General features: G+C 41.1%; 1 protein-coding gene across 1 annotated transcript; it reads right to left on the minus strand.

The window, feature by feature from the left end:
- Nucleotides 1-407: 407 nt before the first annotated feature.
- Nucleotides 408-20,789, minus strand: ikbkb (inhibitor of nuclear factor kappa B kinase subunit beta). The gene is made up of 22 exons (XM_054611198.1): nt 20,642-20,789; nt 19,440-19,555; nt 15,039-15,133; nt 9,920-10,031; nt 9,060-9,129; nt 7,389-7,477; nt 6,585-6,674; nt 6,371-6,495; nt 5,705-5,812; nt 5,475-5,604; nt 5,005-5,199; nt 4,795-4,909; nt 4,245-4,368; nt 4,004-4,155; nt 3,767-3,828; nt 3,460-3,560; nt 3,314-3,363; nt 3,113-3,212; nt 2,519-2,666; nt 1,829-1,923; nt 1,255-1,348; nt 408-1,141 (listed from the first exon to the last, which is right to left on the minus strand). The coding sequence occupies exons 2-22, from the start codon at nt 19,536-19,538 to the stop codon at nt 1,082-1,084; spliced, it is 2,214 nt and encodes a 737-aa protein (XP_054467173.1). The 5' UTR covers nt 19,539-19,555; nt 20,642-20,789; the 3' UTR covers nt 408-1,081.
- Between the last annotated feature and the right edge of the window lie 1,585 nt (nt 20,790-22,374).

Consider the following 22,374-nt stretch of genomic DNA (forward strand, 5'->3'; position numbering starts at 1 on the left):
ATTCACTTTTCACACTTCAGCGAAGAATGTGTTCACAAATAGACAAGATAAACCAGATACATGACATGAAATATTTCTCAGCACTCTGTAGGATCTACACACCGTACAACCTGCCTCCAGTAGTTGGAGGTTGCAACAATACTTGACTTCACAATTGTATACATGTGTTTCTGTTATTGTGTCCACCCTCTATATAATTATCAGCAGATGTATTTAAAAAAAAAAAAAAAGGTTGCATTCATGTCATTCAGCATAGATTTATGAAAGTCGTGTTACAGTTATAAACGTCACCCATGTCGTTCAATGATTGTCTTACTGAAATAACATTTGCAATGGAAATATAGGTCCAGTGAGAAACTGGATACATATTTACATTTAGGCACTTAAAAAAGTTCAAGGGACAACATCATCTAGAAAATAACTTTTTTACTCCGGATGAATTTGCATAAATCTTAAAATATAATACGTTCCCCACACATGGTAAAACAAATGTAACTAAAACATATAGTTTCAAATTGTAAGATCATTTTTGTATATATTGTCTTTCAATCTTGGTAAAAAAATAATATTTACATTCATGCTTTCTCTCACTACTAAATCTGAGAATTAAAGTTTCTCTTTATGTGGGCCAGCTGTTTTAAGGAGCATACTGTAGGAACACTGCAGGAACGTATGTCGGTGTGATATAACTGGGATTTTTCTAAATTTGAGTCATCATGGTTGATCTGTGCATTATGAAGTGCAACTCAACCCCAAAACATATTTCAATGTTTTGTTAAAATGACAAATGGGTAAAAATATAAGATCCTGCTTTAAGAAATCCCCCCTCATGCTTATTGCAGATCATTTTTTGCTTCAGCTCTCTATCAGCTTGGGGTTCATTTTCGTCTTTTACAAGGTCGAACAGGTGTCCTGAGTATGTTTATCCACTCCTTAATCTCATTGAGCAAATATGTGCCAACAGCTATTACTCCATTCACATTTTTTTCAAAAAAGCTACTACCACTTCCTCCTGTAGTTTGACATCCCATCCACAGAGGGGCAGTAGAGTACCATATGTACGCAAAGAATGAAACCCAATTCAGGAGAGGTCGCTGGAGAAGTTCTGGCCGCCATGCAGCCACGTCCACTCCCTCAGCACCTGGGACAGAACACAAAGCGTGGTGCTTTTTAATAGTCATCACACATGAAGCAATTCAAAATTACCATAAACTACACCAGACGGCAGCTCTGCATCACAACAAGGGCTAGTACCTCCATACTGCTCTGTGAATCCTGGATGGTGTCGTGCAGCAGACTCTGGAGTCGCCCCTCAAACATCCTGCTCTCCTCCACAAGAGACTCGTCACTGCGGACACACCCAAAGTGATTCATGGACACTCACAACTTTGATGATAGTTTATCGGCGTACATACAGGAAATGAAGTTGTGCCTTTTATTCCCTAAAGGTTCCAGTGATGATAAAGAGCGGTGTGCGAAGCGTGTGAAAGTTGAATTAAAGTAGTGAGTTTGTAAGAAGATCGTCGGCATACAAAGAAAGAACATCCACAATTTTGGAGTAGCCAGAAGATGTGTGAAAGAACCCCAAAAATGTAGAGGATTAAAAACATTCTCAAAGTTTATGTCTCTGTGTGTCTTCCTGTAGTCTTTAACCCTTTCATGCATAGAGGTCACTGTAGTGACCTCTATGCATGAAAGGGATAACAATATTTTCAAAAGATGAGTCCCAGACGCTGAGTGGAAAAAATCCTTTAAACCCCAATGTGTGGTATATATGCTAGTCTGTGTGTATGTTTGTTTGTGTGTGTGTGTGTGTCAGTGCACTCACGGCTGCTGCAAGCTGTGTCTGGGGGTCAGCAGAGGCGCTGAAGAGGGGGTTGGTAATCCATCGGGACTCCCACTCACCGGGCTGCGAACTTTGCTCTGCGTAAGAAGAGACCATCCCTGATTAGTGTCGTAGCAGAAAACACACTGAAAGTGGTGCTTGAGAATTAAAATCGGAAGTAAGAGCGTCTCTGCTGTGACGTATCCCACAGTGAAACGGGATATTTGATGGATGCACAGTCAAGAGGGATTTAAATCAAACACGTCGCATTTGATTGGACCGCAAAAAAGCAGGCGGGCCTAGAATTTTTTTCCTGATACTGGGCTTCTGTCACACACTTATTGCTTGAAATTGGTTGGTACTAGCTTCCGGAAACACACGTCATAAGAGAGCAAAGAAAAGCTGATTGGATAAAAACACAAAAAACATTTAGTTTGACAGGTGCACAATATGAAACTTGAAAACTTTTACACAACTGCTGCTGTTCTATGAAGTACTTACAACTTATACCGAAAAAATATATCCCAAAAACAATTATATGCAATTACATTATTTTTAAATGAATATGCAATTCAGGTATCCCTAAAGGGAGAGTACGAGTGGTAGAGAGAGAGAGAGAGAGAGAGAGAGAGAGAGAGAGAAAAGAGTGTGTGTGTGTGTGTGTGTGTGTGTGTGCCATTCATGTATCCTCACACAGGCCACTTTGAGCAGGTTCCACAGCTCCTTCTGACGTTTCTCCTGCAGACTCATCAGGACCTGCTCGCTCTCAGCCATGCTCTGGACCACGTCCTCCACCTTCGGCAGCAGCTCCATCACACGCTGACGGCACACTGCAGTCTTACTGCATCACGAAGGAACCACAGCGGCGGTCAGAAAACGGTGGCCCAAGGAGAAAAAGAAGATGTGAACAGGAAGTGTCCCATCCCGTCTAGGTTCTGGACGTATTCTATAGAGCATCCAGTGCATAGACCATCTATAAATGACTTTACCCATCAGGAGCTGCAGACTGGATGGCTTAATATAAAAAGGAAGACTTTCATTAATAAAAGTTTGTGACTTTTATAAATACTGTCATGCCCTTAATTAAGTGTTGCCAATGTGTCACCTTACACCTCCCCATCATATTACAGTCACACTGAGCTTCTCAGGACTCATTCAGTTCCCCAACCACCTTTTTTTTCTCCCTCAAAAGGTGCGCCTGTTCTCTGCGAAACAAGCTCTGTTCTATGTGATCTGGGAATTGTTTGCCAGATTTAAATAAAAATGTGGCGTTTTGCGTTCGAGTACCTGAGGTGTGTGTAGAAGTCTCTGAGCTTCTTCTCATAGAACTGCACGGCCTGAACCACCAGCCGCACCACCTCCTGACTGTCCCCTGGGAGCCTCTGGTCTGAGCAGGAAAAGGAAAAGAAAAGCCATGTTTATTTTCACATGGAAACACCGTAGCACTGACTGTTATGTGAGAGGAAAACAGACGAATGCCATCCAAACCTCTGGGTTTCTCTCTGAGTTTGCGGAACAGCTCCATGGCCTTCCCTTCGCTGAGGAACGAAGAGGGGGAAGAAGAGGGGAGGGTCCAAGATAAGAAATAAGTATTTTTTAATTTTTTTTTACAGTTGAGTTTGATTCAGACTTACAGAGTGTCCAGAGCCTCTCCACTCCTCCACGGCTGTCGCTGCACATCCACTATGTCCGGCTGCAGCTGCATCATCTCCTCCTCCAGCTCGCTCACCTTGGCCTAGACACACCAACATGTGGGTTTTGGTCTTTTTAAAGCACAAGTGAATACAAACATACACACACACACACACACACACACACACACACACACACACACACACACACACACACACACACACACACACACACACACACACACACACACACACACACACACACACACACACACACACACACACACACACACACACACACAAACTCTACCTGACCACAGCTGACAGCAGTCTGCTCCATCTCCCTCCACACGCCCATGAGTTTCTCTGACGCTAGAAAATGTGAAAAGACTTGTCATTAGTCAGTGGCAAGCTGAAGTGTTCTAGACACTTTTCACCAAATTAAGCTATACATAATTGTGATTTAAGGGCCGATTAAATGCAGTTTTCCCAGCTCTAGAGTAAACTTGCCCTCTATCTACCAACGTGTTTTTTTGTAACATCGTACCGATCCCGGTGGCTGTCTGCTCTTGGTATTTGTCCATGTCGATGTGAAGGCTGGTGGTGAAGAAGTCCAGCTTGGCCATGAGTCTCTGGTGCATGGACACCATCTCATTCTTCCGTTTGGACAGTGAGGAGTTGTGCCTCAGCAGGCTCATGCTGAAAGACAGCGGCAAAGACACACGTTTTGTTTTGTCTAACAGTTGACGTTCGTCGTGCGTGGGAGTTTTGAGTGTTTGTTTTCCTACATGGCAGCTTTCTGCCCCTGCTGCAGTCGTTGCCAGTCCTCCTTCAGGGAGCGGATGGTGTGCCACGCCTGGCCGCAGGTCCTCCTCAGAGGGCTGTAGGCCAGAATCTGTTTATGACCGGTTTCTGTGACAAAGGCAAGAGCAAAATAATGCTTATTGTTATTGCTATTTATTACATAGTCATACCTGTAAGTGATCCTTACCATGAATCCGGAGAGTTAGGACGTTTGTTTTCTCTTTTAATTAAAACCACAGTGTGTGTTTTAAATGTGGTAAAGTCAGTGCTGACAGAGAGAGATGATTATGTCCATGTCATACGTCTTTGTTTGCTACAGACCATAATTTCTTTATTCAACAATAAACCCAGAATGAAGTATACATCCTGGTTGGGCCAAATAAGGAAATAATTGCTTGAGTACTCAATTCATTCGAAAAGTGTTCATAATATTTAACTGAAATCAACAAAAGAGAGAAGAAGGCAGCTTAAACATTGAAAAGCGTTGCACAGAATTACATGTGAAGATGTTTTTAATACTTGTTGTGTACTCACGGATGTAGCGGATGTTTTCTGGAAGGGTGCGAGGAGCAAACTGAGGTTCATAGCTGCAAGAGGACCGATCGAACAGGAAGACCAGCGGAAAGTCTGTCCGTCGCCCATCAATCTCCTACAGACACGGATAATGACAATACTTTGACTCAGTCCATTATTACACTGTACTATAAAGTACTGTGTGAAGGTATTGTTGTGTTGAGACATTACCGTGTAATCAACGGCGCACTGCGTGGCCAATCCGTGAGGCTCCAGGGCTAACCCCGCCTCTAGCAGCAGCTCCTGATTGGCCGCAGGGATGTTGGAGTCTTTCTCTATCCTCAGCTGCAGGTCTGCCACGGTCTCTTCGTCCGAGACGGAGTACGTCAGGATCTTAGCGGAGATCATGTTCAGGACGTGAACCAGCTGATGGAGGGAGGGAGGGAGGAAAGAGAAGGACCAAGAACATTGCAGAAAAAAACAATTAAATGTGCTGGTCTGAAATCTAAAAGGTGCAAAATCCGATTCAAGCAGATTACATCAAAATTGAAACAAAACAAAACCTTAAATTACAGCTTTACCTCTGAAACTAAGCTGTTACCTCTTTTGACAAGTGAAATTATTAAACAAAAAGAACAAAAAGATGTCCACATAGTTGAAAATGAGACAAAAGGAAAAATAATTAATGAAACTCAATTGACCTTGAGCTGCAGAATGACCTCCAGCTGGGAGAAGCAGTCCGTGGGCGTAGCGTTGGGGTCTTTGCCTCTCTCCTTAGGAGACCACTTCAACATCAGCCGCAGCCACCTCTCCAGCCTCTCTAACAACAGACTGTCAAACCCCAGCCAACACGTTAGCCTGAGATAACGGAAGTCTTGAATTTGGTTGTTTTTATGTGTATGTATGTGTGTCTTTAACAGATAGAACCAACTTGTTGAGGTCGTTGGGCTGAGGCAGATATTTAGAGAAGCGGACTTCCCCCGAGAGGTCTTCATAGACCACGATATCATCCTCCTGCTTCATCTTCAGTTTGTTGTGCCTAAAAAGGATACAATTGGATGATATGAGCAAAAAGCCCTGAAAATCTAAATTTGGATATTTTGCTAAATGTTTGTGAATGTAGAAATTCTTTTTTCCCCCTCCCGTTTCATTGTCAATCTTATCACGGTGAATTCCGACCTGTGAACGTTTGTGCCAGGAACTTAACTTGCAAGTAAAGGGGGGGGATTTTTGTTCTACGTAACCAGACATATCTTTCATTCATCATATTATTGAGAAAGGGGCATTGAGGTTGGCACAACCCACATATCCTGCCATTCTTTGCTCTTTGCTTTGGCAACACCTGCTTATTTTTGTATTCCCTGTCCGTAACAATCCAGTCACGTAACAATAATGTGTCTTTCAAAGCTTAACTTTTGAAAAGTCTTGACAGAAATGCAAAAGCAAAACAAAAAGAAGAGAAAAATTTGATTTGAGAAGGGAGAAATGTTGGAACCCGTTTTGGAAAACTTTGACTTCACTTCCTTCATGATGACTTTTTATGACATATAAACAAATCACCAACTTGGTTCAAAAATAGAAATTTCTGTTGTAATACCAAGGAACGGGTTGCCAGGTTGGTAAGAAAGGGCGAAATCCTGTAATACACTCGAACACCAAAGTCCCGAAGCTCCAGTAGTCCACAGTGACCGTGTACTTCACTTTTTCAATGAGCTCTGGAGCCTGGAGGATAGAGGGAGAACACGTTCAGCTGTTACTGAACATGGTGAGAAGGTCATGTAGAAAATGTGTCCACTCTTATCATCACTCACCAAGTACTGAAGTGTTCCCACATATGAGGTGCAAAGGCTGCTCTGGTCCAGCTCTTTGGCATAGCCGAGATCTATAATCTTGTGGATTAACTAATTAAAACAGAGAGCAAACATAAAAAGTCAACATGTTATCCTACAATTACAGATGGACAACTTAAAGAGGCAGTTCACCCAACCCCTCAAATATATTGTTGTCAAACTATTCCTTTAAATCATGATATGATTCAGGAATAAATGAGCCGAAATCAACTTTCAATGCTTTTCTTTACAACCGTTTTCTCTTAACCCACACAAAACCAAAACTAAGTCTGTACATTATATTTACTGTTTCTCTGGTGTTCCAGACAGACACAAGTGTTCATGTAAAACTATAAACTTTGTGCAGATAAAGTTTGGTTTAATTTCTATAAACACAGCAGTGTGCATAAACATGAATATATAACCTCTTTAATATGTCTGGCCTCCTTTATATAGCATTCTTCATGTCCTACTGCAGGCTGGAGGATACAACAAACAAACTAAAGGGGGGCCCAGAGAGGAAGGTAAGAGCGAGTCAATCCCAAAAGTTCCTTGTAATTGTAAGGATCAGCTGAGGGATTGTGTTTTCCACATTAAATATTCAGTGCAGCAGAGTTGCGTTTAACTGGTGATGGTTAACATGGGAACGTGAGAGAGACGAGTTTCCTGCACTTAATCCAACATAACCCACAAAAGAGAAAAAAAAGCCTTTACTGTATAAATCCTCTTTCTTGTGGTTTGGGTGTATTTGTCATAACAAGATGGTTCACAGGGTATTTAACTCACTCTCTTCTCTCCCTGCTGCAGCACAATGTTTTCTGGTTTCAAATCTCTGTGGATGATCCTCTTCTTATGGAGGTAGGTCAGAGCCGATGCTGAGGGAGAAAGAAGAAGAAAAGAGAAGAAGAAGAAAAAGAGAAGAAAAAGAGAAGAATGCAGAGTTAGAGTCGCATGAGTTGTAAATTATTTGCTGAAGATTCCTGGCTTCCTATCATGTGAAAGAGGTTTACGCTGCATGTAAATTAGAGCTCAACAGATAAATTGGCCAGGCCTATGTATCAGCTGGCATTCGCGCAATTTAGCATCGCACTCCTTTAACTTTGGAGGAATCTCGATGGACAGTGTAAAAACTGATTAAGCAAAATCGATGGAGCAGAACCAGACATATCGTCCATTTTATGTCACGCATTCATCTTCCATGTCAAAACCTGGGGCCTACATTACCCACAATGCAACTTCACCACCGCCAGATTGTGAGAGATTCGGGTGTGTTACACTAGTGGTGGCTAACGTAGCCTCAAGCCGCTATCCTCAAGTAGAGATTACGAGGTCTGGTGAGACCTCTTCTTCTTCACCTCTCCCCAAATTCTGTTTATATTCTTGTTCTTAAGCCCCAACCGTCAAGTGACATCACTTAAGGCGATTCATAAGAACTTGTTGGGCTCCCTCTGGATCCACGAAAGGTTTTCCCCAAGACCTGTAAGCAGAATCAAAGCAGTGATTCTCTGCCCTCGCTGGTTGAAAGTTTCAGGTGTGATTTACACCTGAACACTGATGGATGTCATCAGAAACAGTGATGTCACAGTGTACCGACACACCCCGGAGTTAACTTCTACTTCACTGCTCCCAGAAGTAAGAGGTTAGACCACTAGAGGTCAGCAAAAACAAGATTTTCAGCTGGTGTGAAGTTGCCCTTTAAAAAAATGTCACATAACTTATGCGTCAAATGGTGACTAGTGTTTGTGCTGGCAAAGAGGGTTCAACGAGGCGGAACTCATAACCTTTTTAGCACCCGACTCCCTAACCCTAACCTTCTGTGAGTGAGTGTACATATGTGTGTGTGTGTGTGTGTGTGTGTGTGTGTGTGTGTGTGTGTGTGTGTGTGTGTGTGTGTGTGTGTGTGTGTGTGTGTGTGTGTGTGTGTGTGTGTGTGTGTGTGTGTGTGTGTGTGTGTGTGTGTATGCACATGCCTTTGTCTTTACCCTCACTCGTGAAGCAGTTTAAAGAGGATCACTCATTATGAGGAAACATCCAGTGGGTAACAGGAAAAGGAGTTTCTATGTGTGTGTTTGTGTGTTAGTCTCTACTCTCATCTCTAGCTACGTGTGATCCATACCATATGTGTCCTCTATCAACCTTATTTATACTACGTGTTATATAAAATGTCTTGTTGATGGAAATATTTGTACAATATGTTAGCAGTCAGAGCGTTAAAGCATGCAATTGTTGACGTAAACCTCCTGTCCGAGTGTGCAGGGTCGCCATGGTGACTAAGAGTTTGGTGGGTCATCGGTGACATCACGATACTGGTCACCCTGACCACTTCCTCCACACCAAAGGAAACTAATCACGCTGCCAGCTCACTTAATCATACAATCAATCTCTCACTCTCTCTCAAACACGTTTTAAAGTGGTATACCAGTCACAGTGGAGGAGGGGATGGAGCGAGATACTCACAAATGTCACGTAACAGGATCAAAACGGAGCCCTCCCTCATTCCACAGCAGTTCTCCAAGAGGTTCAGATGCTGCAGGGAGCACAAACACAGACACTCGATACAACGAATAGCATCAACCTGTCGTCTTTTTTTATTTTTTAGGACTTTATGCTCTTCTATAAAATAAATCGTCCATTAAGAACATTGTGTTTGGACGGTATCAGACATACATTGGCTCAGATTCAAGTTGGAAACAAACCCAACTTTCTCTAATTCATGGATGGAGGTTTTTCTCCCAAGGCATTTTTGGACTGTTCTTCAGATTTTCAAGAGCATCCATGGAAGCTATTTAAAACCAAAAGAAGTTTTGCAAATTGGCAAATCAGCACTTTTGTTGTAAATCCTTTGATTTGTTTTAATTAAAACAATAAATTGAAAGCGTTCTACTGCTGGAAACTTGTGGCAGGCCAGAAAAAAAACCCACTGCTTAGTTTTGTGCCATCTGGGATGCTTGGAAATTTTAATGGCACTGCGGTTTTTTTTGACGGTTGGCATTTTCCTCCTCTACTATTGCTGCCTGGTGCCAACATTGTCTATCCCCTCGAGGCTGCACACTTATCTTGGTTTTGGATTTTTTTTAAATCACTCCAGATTTCACAGAAGACGTGTAAACTGATTGTTGGTCCAAACCATTAATGGACAGGTTTTTAAACCTCAGTGTCAGCAATAGTGACATTTGTGGTTTCAGTTTTGATTTGATTTGACTTTATGATTTATTTATTAGGCTTTAACACTTTGACCCTAAGGTCTATGGGCTTTAACCCAGTGTCCTAAACTACGAACGTGCACACACCTCACAAACATAAAAACAGACTTTTACCTTTCTCAGATCTCCTCCCTGACAGTACTCCATGGCCAGCAGCGGCGGGTCATTGTTGGTTATCATTCCATTAGGAACTTCTCTGGCTGCAATGACGTTAACATGATCCAACCTATGCGAGTCAAAATGAGCGGATATCAGTCAGTGGTGCGGAGCGATGTATCAAACCATATTTGTCCACTTTCGAGGCTGCCATATAAAATATTTAGGATCTATAAATGTGGTCGTCACAGTGTTGTTTGTCAGATGGCAAAGGATTTGATAACAATAGATAATTACAGAAAAATGTAGAAATCCAGACCTGGACCAGTGGTTCCCAATGGTTCTACCCATTAAAATGAAGCAATGTCTACTTGCCATCATGGTTGCAATTGTCAAAAAGTTATCCAGTAATTCCCATGAATACTGGAATTACTGCCTGTTGCAGTTTACATCCATGTCTATCCATATTGTCATCAATTCATCATTTTACCCTATTAGATATTTGTGTGAAATTGACAAAATTAGCATATGAATTCTTGAGGTATGGACAAATGCGTGTTTTGTGAGTTTACAGTGACCTTAACCTCTGAGTAGTTTATCCATCAGTTCAATAGTAAGTCCAAGGGGCCATTTGCGCCAAATTTAAAGAAATTCACTCCAGACGTTCCTAAGATATCACGTTCACAAGAGTGGACCGGACAGATGGACAGACGGTCAACCCGACAACATGTCGATTATCTATTTTTGTAGGCCAAACCCGGAAGTTATCATCACACTGGTTCCCTAGACAAAAAGCCAATAGTAATTTTTCACTGTATTTTGGATTATTGCAGTAAATAAGATGTGTGACAAACTAACGTTTATGCTATGCGTTTTTATTAGCAAGATAATCTTTACAAAGGAACACCCATTTTATGATTTTTGATGCGCAAATGCAATAAGCAGCAGTCAAAAAATATCGTTAAGCTATATACGAACTATACCACGGCACACGAGTGTACACAACGAGGCTGTGAAGGCAGAATTGTGGGCGTGATGACGTTTTTCTAGGGTCATTCAGCCATTTTAAGACACTTAAACGCTTCAAAACTCTCAAGAAATACTGACTTTATTGTAGAGCTAAACGTTACAATCTCTTTGGCTTGCGTATCTAACCAAAAAAACTATCAAAAAACCCATTGAATTTAGGAGCAGTGAACCGGAAGTGAAAATAAAAATTTGTCCTGGAGACTAGAAAAAGGTCTGATCAGCATTTTGTGCAGCAAAAACCCATTTTATCTTCTTCCCTATTCTGTTGATCAACTTCCCAGATTTATATTGTGGCCCTACCCCCAAATTGGGTACAACTGATCTAGACTTTTATGCGGTAACACAACACATTATTTTGTCTGTATATACCTGCATTAGACATGTAGACTTAAATCTGCTTTATTTTACGTGGATCTCCTCTCTATCAGTGTGTCCAACAAATGTATCTAAATGGCATGCTCTCACAATTAACGTGAAAACCTTCCTCTCAGCCAACTCCCTCTGCTCTCTGAGCAGCTCTGTTACTTTCTCTGTTACTCATTCTTCACTGTTTCATAACTCTGATTGAAACAATGTCACTCTGATGCTCACAGGGTCGAGCCCTCTTTGGCAAAACAAATGAGAAATATAATGAAAACAAACTCAAACTGAAACCAGATGCAGCAGGAAAATGACCGTAACCACTACATTGTGCAACATTCAACAGTATGTTTTAACAGCTGTTAGTCATCATCAGAATAATAAGATGTGGTTAAGTTATAATAAGTCATTAACATGTTATCTTCACTTTAAAACCCAACCTGAATGACGTGGAAAATATTTATCTCATCTTTGTTCTGCCTCTCTTCAGCTTAAATAAAATATAAAAAGAGTTCAGGAGAGTGGGAGGGAACAGTAAAAAATTAACAAGATTGGTGGATTTATATATATAATTTTTTGGGGACTAAACCATTTCAGCAGATGAAAAAAGTTGTGCAATATACAGTCCCTGACAAAAGTCTTGTCGCTTGGGTACAAGTTGACCTTAAGTGCCCCTCAAAATATATTTGTAATCAATTTTTTTTTTTACAAGAAATGGCTAATTTCAATCCCAACAGCTTTTGAAATAATGTTTTGGTGCCAAACGAAACTGCTGAAAAGCATTCTAACGTTCACAGCTTGGTAAAGCCCACTGAGTCAGTTTTTGCAAAGACAAAAGTCTTGTCGCCTTGTCATATGATGCACCCAATCCTAGATTACAGCCTCACCTGTGATCAATAATTGATCAATCAATTAGTGGGTGTGTATAAAAAGAACCCCAGCAAACCAGACCTTCACATCAACTGCAACTTGACCTCTGACAACATGCCTAAGATTCACCCTGAGACCAAAGCATTGATTATCAAGAGGCTGAAGACCAGATCCACTGCTGAGGTGGCTGACACCTTCAATGTGTCTCAGCGTCAAGTACAAAGAATAAGAAAAAGATTTGAAGAGACTGGAGATGTTTTTGACAAGCCCAGGTCCGGCAGACCCCGCAAGACAACTGCTCGGGAGGACCGTTTGTTGGCTCAAAAATCCAAGGACAGCCCCTTTTCCACTGCAGCAGAGCTCCACCAGGCCTGGTCACCTCAAGTCCCCGTGTCAACCAGGACAGTTTGTAGAATTCTGTCTCGAAATGGCCTCCATGGTCGAATCAGTGCCCAAAACCAGCACTAAACAAAAGGCAATTAAAAAAACGTGTGGCATTTGCCAAGGCCCATAGCCTGCTAAAAGGATGGACGCTGGAAAAGTGGCAGAAGGTGGATTTCTCAGATGAATCTTCGGTTGAATTACATCACAGCCGCCGCAAATATTGCAGGAGACCTACTGGAGCCCGCATGGATCCGAGATTCACCCAGAAAACAGTTAAGTTTGGTGGCGGAAAAATCATGGTCTGGGGTTACATCCAGTATGGGGGTGTGCGAGAGATTTGCAGGGTGGAAGGCAATATGAATAGCCTAAAATATCAAGAAGTATTAGCTACCTCTTACATTCCCAACCATACAAGGGGTCAAATTTTGCAGCAGGATGGTGCTCCATCGCATACTTCCATCTCTACATCAAAGTTCCTCAAGGCGAAGAAGATCAAGGTGCTCCAGGACTGGCCAGCCCAGTCACCAGACATGAACATCATTGAGCATGTCTGGGGTAGAATGAAAGAGGAAGCATGGAAGACGAAACCAAAGAATCTTGATGAACTCTGGGAGGCATGTAAGACTGCTTTCTTTGCTATTCCTGATGACTTCATCAATAAATTGTATGAATCATTGTCGAACCGCATGGATGCAGTCCTTCAAGCTCATGGAAGTCATACAAGATATTAAATATGGATCTCACAGCACCACTACTTAATTCACTGATGTTATGCAACATATTTTTGTATTTGAAGTAAATTATTTGTTCAATTTTCACATTACTCTCTGTAGGCGACAAAACTTTTGTCTTGCCAAAATCTGACCTTTCTGTGTTCATTAAATGATCAATCTTTCTTCAGTGAAGCAAATTTATTTTAGTATATTAAACATAATTTGGGAGGGTTTTAGCTTTCATATGAGCCATTTCTAAAACCAATGGATAAATTAAAAGTCAGGTTATAAGCTGTTGTTTCTACAAAATGGATAAGTGACAAGACTTTTGTCAGGGACTGTAACCTATATAAACACTTCATACCAAACAAAAACATTGCAAAAGTGATGTGTTTTTACATAAGCATGCGTACATTTGAGTTAAGTAGCTATAATAATATAATAGTAGGTTGCATGTACGTGTCCCCTGCCCTGTGGTTTTTTCAGCCCCGAGTTAAGCGTGGGTGCACTGGAGGGTTGTGGTGTGACCATGTCTGTCTGAAAACAACACACTTGTTAAACTGGGACTAGGAAAGAAATGGTTTTATACTCATGTTTGCACCATCAGATGACAAAACACACACACACACACACACACACATCTTACAAAAAAATATCTAAATACGCAGAGGTGCCATTCAACTCCAGTGACCCGACACAAGAACCGAAACTGCTAATAGACAACACAGACGAGGGTGGAAATTAAATACTCACTCCAAAGTAAAGCCGAACGAGTAGGCGGCACATTAAACCGTCAGAAATAACCACCAGTAGACCAAAATAACCCAAAACGTCAATGCCGTTCTAATTATTTAATGTCTTGTGTGATTTTTACTATTTTCGGGAGACATGTATTTTGAGAAAATTTGAGAAACAGACGGGTGTGTAAAAGTCAAATGTCAAACTCATAAGCAGACCGCTTGTCATGGAATGTATCACGATGATTCGCATCACGTCCCCTGTGCTTTATAGAGTTTGGACGGCAAAAAGAACCGAGGGAAATCACTAACTTCACCTGCCAATTAAATGTGTCAGACACGAAGATGCATCACCGCATGAAGAAGACCCCCATGATGGAAATTTAGAAAACGCATTACAGTAATGCCATACTGTTTTTGGTTTTGCTTTGTTTGTCATGTGTTTTTCTATGCGAGTCCCTGTGTTGCATAGTGATAATAAATTATCCTTGAATCCTTGAATTTGTAAACACAGAGATAAGCTTAGTCAAATAAATAAATAATAAATAAAAAACATATAATTTGTTAATTAGTAATTAATAATATATTAGTAATATTTCCTCCTTCCCCTGCCTGTAACCGAAAATGTTGATTGATTTGAAGGGGAAAACGTTAAATAAATATGTGATCTTAGCATGACCTCGCTTCATTACTTAATCCCTGTTAAAATGTAGTTTATGGCTTTATTATTGTAGGAAATGTCGTGCTTATATGGTACACAGTCCCACATAAATTTCTCTTTATAACACAAGAACACTGGTTGAAATGTGTCCTGGTGTCCTACTGGTGAAAACACAAACACACAACAGGAAACTTTGTGGCAAGTCATACCCCTCTTTTCTCCATGTTGCTAATAAATGGCAAGAAAAGAATACTGGTTGGCATCTGGGGAGGATATAATGAGCTGTCAGTCTGTGAAGTGCCTGCAAGGCGGTGGGACTCGAAAGGGAACGCCATTTATTTTTTTTGCTCTAGTAGTTTGATGGATGTGAGAGTGAAACTGACCTCTTCATGATCTGGATCTCCAGAACCCATCGCTCTTTGTTTCTCTCGCTCAGCTCCTGGCGGCACTGCTTTATGGCGATATGTTCCTCTGTGTCCTGAAATCAAACACCCACACACACATGTTGTTTGAGATATTACCTAAAGGCATTACATATGAAAGGGAAATTAATGTTGACAATCAGTAGCTAATTACCACCATAAATATTCAGGTAATGTAAAGTAACTGTGAGGAACTTTAAACTGGTAATGAAACAGTCCTAATTTATTACTCAAGCCTCTATATGACCCCACATTAGTAAACTAGACCATCAACTGGAATATTTGAGAATAACTTTCTTTATAGTTATTCTCAAAGCCTGTCATCGAGCCACATCGTCGGATTCAGCGCAGAATCAGATGGAATCACGCAGGTTTCCCAGAAACTCATTCAGCCCAGACTCCAGTTGGGAGTCCAACAACAACACCACGCTGCTGGAGACTCAGGTTGTATAGCTCGGCCCGCTGGAGGGAGGGAGGCATGGGAGAACCAGAACCAGGACTGAGCTAGGAAGACTGTCTAAAATAAGAGGTAAAATAAGAGGTTTTCCCAAAGGGACTTTGGGCTTGGAAACACTACAACTTTCATCCACAGGGACTGCCAAAATCTACAAAAATGAAAGTTAGTAGTAGTAATTTACACTAAAGGGATTGTAAATTATCATTTCATTTTTGTGTGTTTTGACATGAACATATTTGGGAATGTATGTAACAGTTCACTGTCTGTTTAAATTTAAGGCTGCAACTACTGATTGCTTTAATAATCGATTCATATACAAATTACTTTCTCAATTTAGATAAATTTGGTCTATAAAACATCAGAACACTGTGGAAAATGTCCGTCACAATTTCCTCGAGCTCAAGGTGAATCTTATCTCTTTTTCTGACCAACAGTGATAAAATAAAAATATATATTTAATTTGCTGCAACGCCAAGACAAGAAAAATCAGTACACACTTAAGCTTGAATTATTAAATGTTTGTCAGTTTTGCTCTCATTTGTGGCCTCAAACTGAGTATTTCTTCTTCATTAGAATATTTAAAATACACCTTACAGATGCTACATAGCAGTGGAAATGTTTAAATAAAGTTCTTAATAGCTTAAATTCAAATTTATATACTTTTAAAAAACGTATTTCTTTTCAGGATGCCCTCTGGAAAAGTATTTAGTAATAATAATATAAATTTAAAAAAAAGGAGAAAGAATTGAGCACAAACCATGACACGGATACAAATGCATGCTGACACCATTTCCCAAAAATTATGAGCAGTCTCACTGCCCATTCTAATGGCATCATCCGGGGCAAGGCGACCACCCTGCTTCCCATAACTCGATCCACAAACTAATAATAACCCGGAGCATTGTCATTAATACAGGAAGGCGGGACATTTCCTACGGAGGAAGTTCAGTCCCAAACTTTTACCTGCAGTGGCAGCGACGATCAGCAGTGCTTCATTGTGATGCGACGGTTAAACAATAGATCATTTACCGTTGAGCATGACTTCCTCGATTACTATAAATAGAGGTAGAATTATATTATACGAGATGTAAACGTCTGTTCTAGAAGTAATCTTGGAGACAATGAATTTCACACACAATACAGGTGTGATGTACGCTACATTTGAGAGGTATAATCAATGTAAACAAACTACAATGTGTCTGACACACAATGGTCAGGAATGCTGTCACCAAACGGTCAACAGAAACTGCCTGTTTATGTAAAAAAAAAAAGATTACATTTGAAACCACAGGAGAAAACTTTTCCAAGGTATCATATTCATGAGTGCTTCCCTGCAGTTTCTGACTCTCCATCATTTGTGTATCCACACTCCCTTGATGACGCGGTGCCGGCTCAAAGCCAGCTCTGAGCTTGCCGTGAAAGTGAGTGTGAGTAATACAAGTGAAGTCTGGTTTTAAAGAGAGGAAGAGGAAGGTCCACTAAGCGGGTGTGTCTGTATTCCCATAGTGTCCTGATGCAACTCGACAATGCTCTCATCCTGTGACTAGGAGTGCGTGATAGGAGGAAGCGAAAAAAGAAGACAGCTTCCTGGACTGATGTCATACTATTCAATACGAGTTCACACGAGGATTTGCAATTTCTTAAGGCAGAAAACTGCTAGTTGAAAGGGGAAAGCGGAGGGAGAAATGTGAGCCGTGATTTGCATTAAAACAGATCTATAAAATATGAACACACAGACATGATACACATATTTTTGGATTCAGTGTTTGGCATTTTCTAAAGGTGCAATATGCCACAATGTACAAATATATGCTTATTGGTTACTTTGGAAATAGGACAATTAAGTATTTTATTTTTTAAATGTACTTATTGTAAGTTTTGTATTAGTTTTATATATGAGTTTACTTGACAAAAGCCTGCTATGACCTTTATATTTGATCAGCGCAACAATAATATCTTTTTACAGCTTTGATTTTGATGATATGTTTATTGCACTGATGGCGATGGTGTTGATGTCTGCTGGAAAACGACCGCCAGACAACTTAAGTTTTCTTCCATCTGTCCGCTAAAAAAGCTTGATCTTATTTCTTTAGTCATTGTAAGACCAACATCTCCACAGATGTGGACCAGGACAGCCCATCACTCCCCCCATCCCCCCCTACAACTGTTCACCCACGGCCAGGAGCTCACAGCTCCCTTCAAACCCCTCACCACCCAGCCCCACCTTCACCACCATCCAGGTACAGCATCAGCTCTCCAGGCTTCAGATAAGCAAAGCCAGTGGACCTGATGACATCAGCCCTAGGTTGCTGAAAGTGTGTGCTGGACAGCTGGCAGCTCCTCTCAGGCACCTCTTCAATCTCTCCCTGAGGTTGAAGAAGGTGCCCACAATCTGGAAGACGTCCTGCATTGTCCCGGTGCCGAAGAAGAGTCGTCCCAGCGGTCTTAATGACTACAGACCTGTGGCCCTGACATCACATGTCATGAAGACCCTGGAGAGACTGGTTCTGCGGCACCTGAGGACCCAGCTTACAGCTTTCCTGGACCCACTACAGTTCGCCTATCTGCCACACATCGGGGTGGAGGACTCCATCATCTACCTGACACACAAGGCCCTCTCTCACCTGGAGAAGCTGGGAAGCACTGTGAGAGTCATGTTCTTTGACTTCTCCAGTGCTTTCAACACCATCCAGCCCTCCCTACTGAGAGAGAAGCTGCTGGAGATGAACCTGCACCCCGACACCACTTCCTGGATCACTGACTACCTCACAGGCCGGCCACAGTACGTCAGGGTGGATGGCTGTGTCTCTGAGTCTGTGATCAGCAACACCGGCGCACCCCAAGGAACTGTACTGGCACCGTTCCTCTTCACTCTCTACACCTCGGACTTCCGCTTCAACTCTGGTTCCTGCCACCTCCAAAAGTTTTCCGATGACTCCTCCATTGTTGGATGTATCACCAGGGACAACGAGGAGGAGTACAGAGGACTGATTGAGAGCTTCATCCCATGGTGCAGCAACAACCACCTGAAGCTCAACATCAGCAAGACCAAGGAGCTTGTGGTGGACTACCAGAGGAACAGAAGCCCCCTGTCCCTGTTTTCATTCAGGGAGGGGAAGTGGAGAGGGTTGAGTCCTACAAGTACCTTGGGGTGCAGATAAACAATAAACTGGACTGGACACACAACACTGACGCCCTATACAGGAAAGGACAGAGCAGGCTGTTCTTCCTGAGGAGGCTGAGGTCCTTCAATGTGTGCAATAAACTGCTCAAGGCATTCTACCAGTCTGTGGTAGCCAGCGCCCTCTTCTTTGCTGTGGTGTGCTGGGGTGGTGGCATCAGGACTGGAGATGCCAACAAGCTCAACAAGCTGGTGAGGAAAGCCAGCTCTGTGGTGGGTCTGGAGCTGGACAGTCTGGAGTCAGTGGGTGAGAGGAGGATGAAGGCCAAACTCGGAGCCATCCTGGACAATCCCTCTCACCCGCTCCATGAGGAACTGTGGCAGCTGGGCAGCTCTTTCAGCCATCGGCTGATTCTACCAAAGAGCAGGACTGAGCGCTTCAGACGCTCATTTGTGCCCACTGCCATCAGACTGTACAACAACAGCGGAGACCACAGTCTGTCATCATGCTGACCAGCCCCCCATGTGGATATACTGTACATTTTTTATTTGTATTCTTATTTTTTATTTTATTCTATTTTTATTTTTATTTTATGACTGTTTCTGTGTAGTTGAGCTGCTGCAACACTTGAATTTCCCCCATGGGGATCAATAAAGGAATATAATAATAATAATCTGTTAATTTAACATCTGCTTTTCTTTCCATTCAGTCTACTATCATGTCCTTTCACAGCCACAGATTAAAACCCAGTGAAACAGTGCGTTAGAATAGTGCACCGTGTACCTTGTTTTGCCATCGTGTGACGTTCCCAAAGCCTCCGGTGCCGAGCCGCTCCTTCAGCTCCCAGGACCCACAGCTCTGCTGCTGCATGCCTCGATTCATGGCCTCCTCCGCTGGTCCTACTCCCAACAAAACAAATAACAAGAACAAACTTGAGTCTACAGTCCTACCCAAGGCATTGTGTGACAAGAACATATGTTTAATAGAAAATGGAGAAGCACCTTTGCACCTCACAGATCATTACCACACAGAAATGTTAAGTTTGGCCAGAGGGTGACATTAGAGAGAAATGGCTTGTTGTTATCAAAAGGTTTAATCATCTCCACAGTGGATATTTTAGGACTGAGGCTCAGCTCTAAATTGTCAACCCTTTGCCCATATTTCATCCGTCTAGGCTGTACTTTGTGCTTGGTACAGGCTCAGCTGGTCTTTGAGCATGCTAACACTTCCCATGCTAAAATCATAAATAAAAATTGGTATAACAATGTTCTCTAGAGAGTTCTACTTTCAATAAATAATCAAGTATCAAGTAAAAAATACTTAATATTCTCTCCTTCAAACTTCTTAAATTTGCTTCAAAGTTTGCTTCAAACTTCTAAAAATGTTTGAATTTTTCTGTATATTATAATAATATTATAATTTGAAAATCTTGGGGTTGTGGACTGTTGTAGCCATCACTTGGGAACTCTGGGAAATTTTCTCACATCGATTATTTATTTATTTTGCCAACCAAGCACACAATCTTTACCATGTTGAGCAAAAACTCCCAAACACGTTTAAAAAAAATACCATGATTTTCTCACATTTAGTCACTAAACTCATTAAATGATTGTGTAGCAAATAATCAATGGATAAATAAATGTGTAAAATGAGCACTAGTAAATGACATGGACCAAACAAACATCACAGGATCTATGGAGGAGTGTGAGGTCTACTAGTATGAAGCATTCCTTGTATACCTATATATGTAGTTATATACTGTAGTCTTAGCAGGTATCACGCTGGCTGTTTTGGTTTTTGCCTTAACCACTCTGCTCATAACACAGTTAGACACTGAAACACAATCAAATCACTTCCATTCTGTTTGTGTTTCCTGTTGTCTGAAGTTATCACAAGGCACAGCAAAGCAACGTTTATGTTTTCGGCTTTTATTTTCATGCAGAAAAAGCGCTTCAACTAAAGTATTATTTGAACTAAAAACCTACCTTAAACTTCGTAGGCAGCTTTAGCACCTGGTTGACTTTGAACACTGTGTGTATCCGGTCTTTAACCGAGTTTAACTTTCAACATTTAGTAGCAATTTCGGCGACACAACAAATCTCAAGAACTTCTACTACTTCCTGATACTCATATTTCCTGTAAACCTGGCGGGACCCGCCCACGAGGAGGCAGAGTCCGCTGCTCGGGTCTCGAGCTGCTAGCTTAATGGCTGTTTGTAAACTAGATATTCACACGTGACTTTGGACATGAATGATGAATCTGTTTCGAGACGATTTAATGTAAAAGTGTAAAATATATTTTAAGCTTAGTGAGAGGAATTCATTTACTTTCTAGTCTGCAGTTCAATTTACATAACTTAGCTGGAACTGTCCCACATGAATCAATTGAAATGATACAATTCTTTAAGTTTCAGAAATACTACTGTAAATGTAAATTAAAAAATAATAATTTTGAATTTACGTAAATAAAAATACAATGTCATGAAATTGTTGATTCTGACTGGCTGGGTGGTGTCAATGAATTACTCATAACTGCACAGTAACGAACATGTATGGTGCAGGTGTTTGTCTGCAGCTCTAAATCAATGTGACAATAATAAACTTCAGCTACGGACAACAGGATCAATAAACATATTGACGGGTTAAGTACTGTGCCTTGTAAAATAATTTATTTGCTATGAAAAAAAAGTGGCTTTGAATGTTCAATATCTGTTCTATGAAAGTGAAGAATGCATCATAAAATATATTTATTGTTTTTGTAAAAAGGTAGAAGGATAAGTTATAAACCTATTTTGCTATAGGGGGGTGTCATTACCCAGTGGTGCCCAAACTGAGGTTTATAGGGATTAGTTTAACTCTCTTTGTTTACTAAATGAAAACATTTGTAAATTATATATAAACTAGAATTACCATCAACCAGTACTGTTGACGTTCACATCCATGTCTGTCCAAAATGTCACCACCCCTAATCATTTTATCCTCTCAAACATTTGTGTGTAATTGTCATACTTAGCATATGAACATGTTTTTGTGAGGTCACTGTGACCTTTGATCACCAAAATCTTATCAGTTAACCTTGATTCCAGTTGTTGAAGAAATTCGCCGATCCCAGCTGTCAATGGGCGAAGGCAGGGTACACCTGGACAAATTTGAAGAAATTCGCTTGAGGCGTTCCTGAGATGTCACGTTCACTAGAATGGGACGAACGACAGGGCACCTTAACCTTTTGACATCTGACCAAGTATCATTCCTAAGGAATGTTAATAGGTAAAAAAGTAGCTTTAATGCTTACAAAAGGACAATGCATGAAGGCCCTTTCACTGATGTTGTTATGGGGTTACGGTTAGGGTACTATTTGGGGAATGGACATGAAACACTTATAGGCTCAGTTTACAACTTCTCGTTAATGGTTGGAGCTTCTTCCCAAACCATTGAAGGGTCACCCCCCTATCTGCTTCCATGACCTGACAACTTTTACTTAACGTCTCCCTCTTGAATTACGCCTCCCCACTTTAGTTAAAAAATGTTTTCTACTGTGCTTTTTAATATCTTGTCTCTGTGGATCTTGTTTTTGTAATACTCGTATCAATTTATAATACACAGAAGGTCCAAATACTTTGTCTCAAATGGTTTGCTAAAACCATTTTTTAAATCAGACGTTATTATTTTTGTAGTTAGGTGTACAAGATCTACTCAATTAGGTTAAGATATTAAAACCT

The sequence above is a fragment of the Anoplopoma fimbria genome, chromosome 13 (genome assembly GCF_027596085.1).
Source record: "Anoplopoma fimbria isolate UVic2021 breed Golden Eagle Sablefish chromosome 13, Afim_UVic_2022, whole genome shotgun sequence".
Lineage (NCBI taxonomy): Eukaryota > Metazoa > Chordata > Actinopteri > Perciformes > Anoplopomatidae > Anoplopoma > Anoplopoma fimbria.

What these genes read in the sequence shown, in the direction of transcription:
- ikbkb (XM_054611198.1), bottom strand. Translation starts at nt 19,538, where the DNA reads ATGAATCGAGGCATGCAGCAGCAGAGCTGTGGGTCCTGGGAGCTGAAG. An exon ending in GCAGACAGCCACCGGGATCG is followed by an intron (nt 3,829 to 4,003) that starts GTACGATGTTAC and finishes CACATTTTCTAG; the next exon opens with CGTCAGAGAAACTCATGGGC. An exon ending in AGACACAGCTTGCAGCAGCC is followed by an intron (nt 1,349 to 1,828) that starts GTGAGTGCACTG and finishes GTGTGTCCGCAG; the next exon opens with TGACGAGTCTCTTGTGGAGG.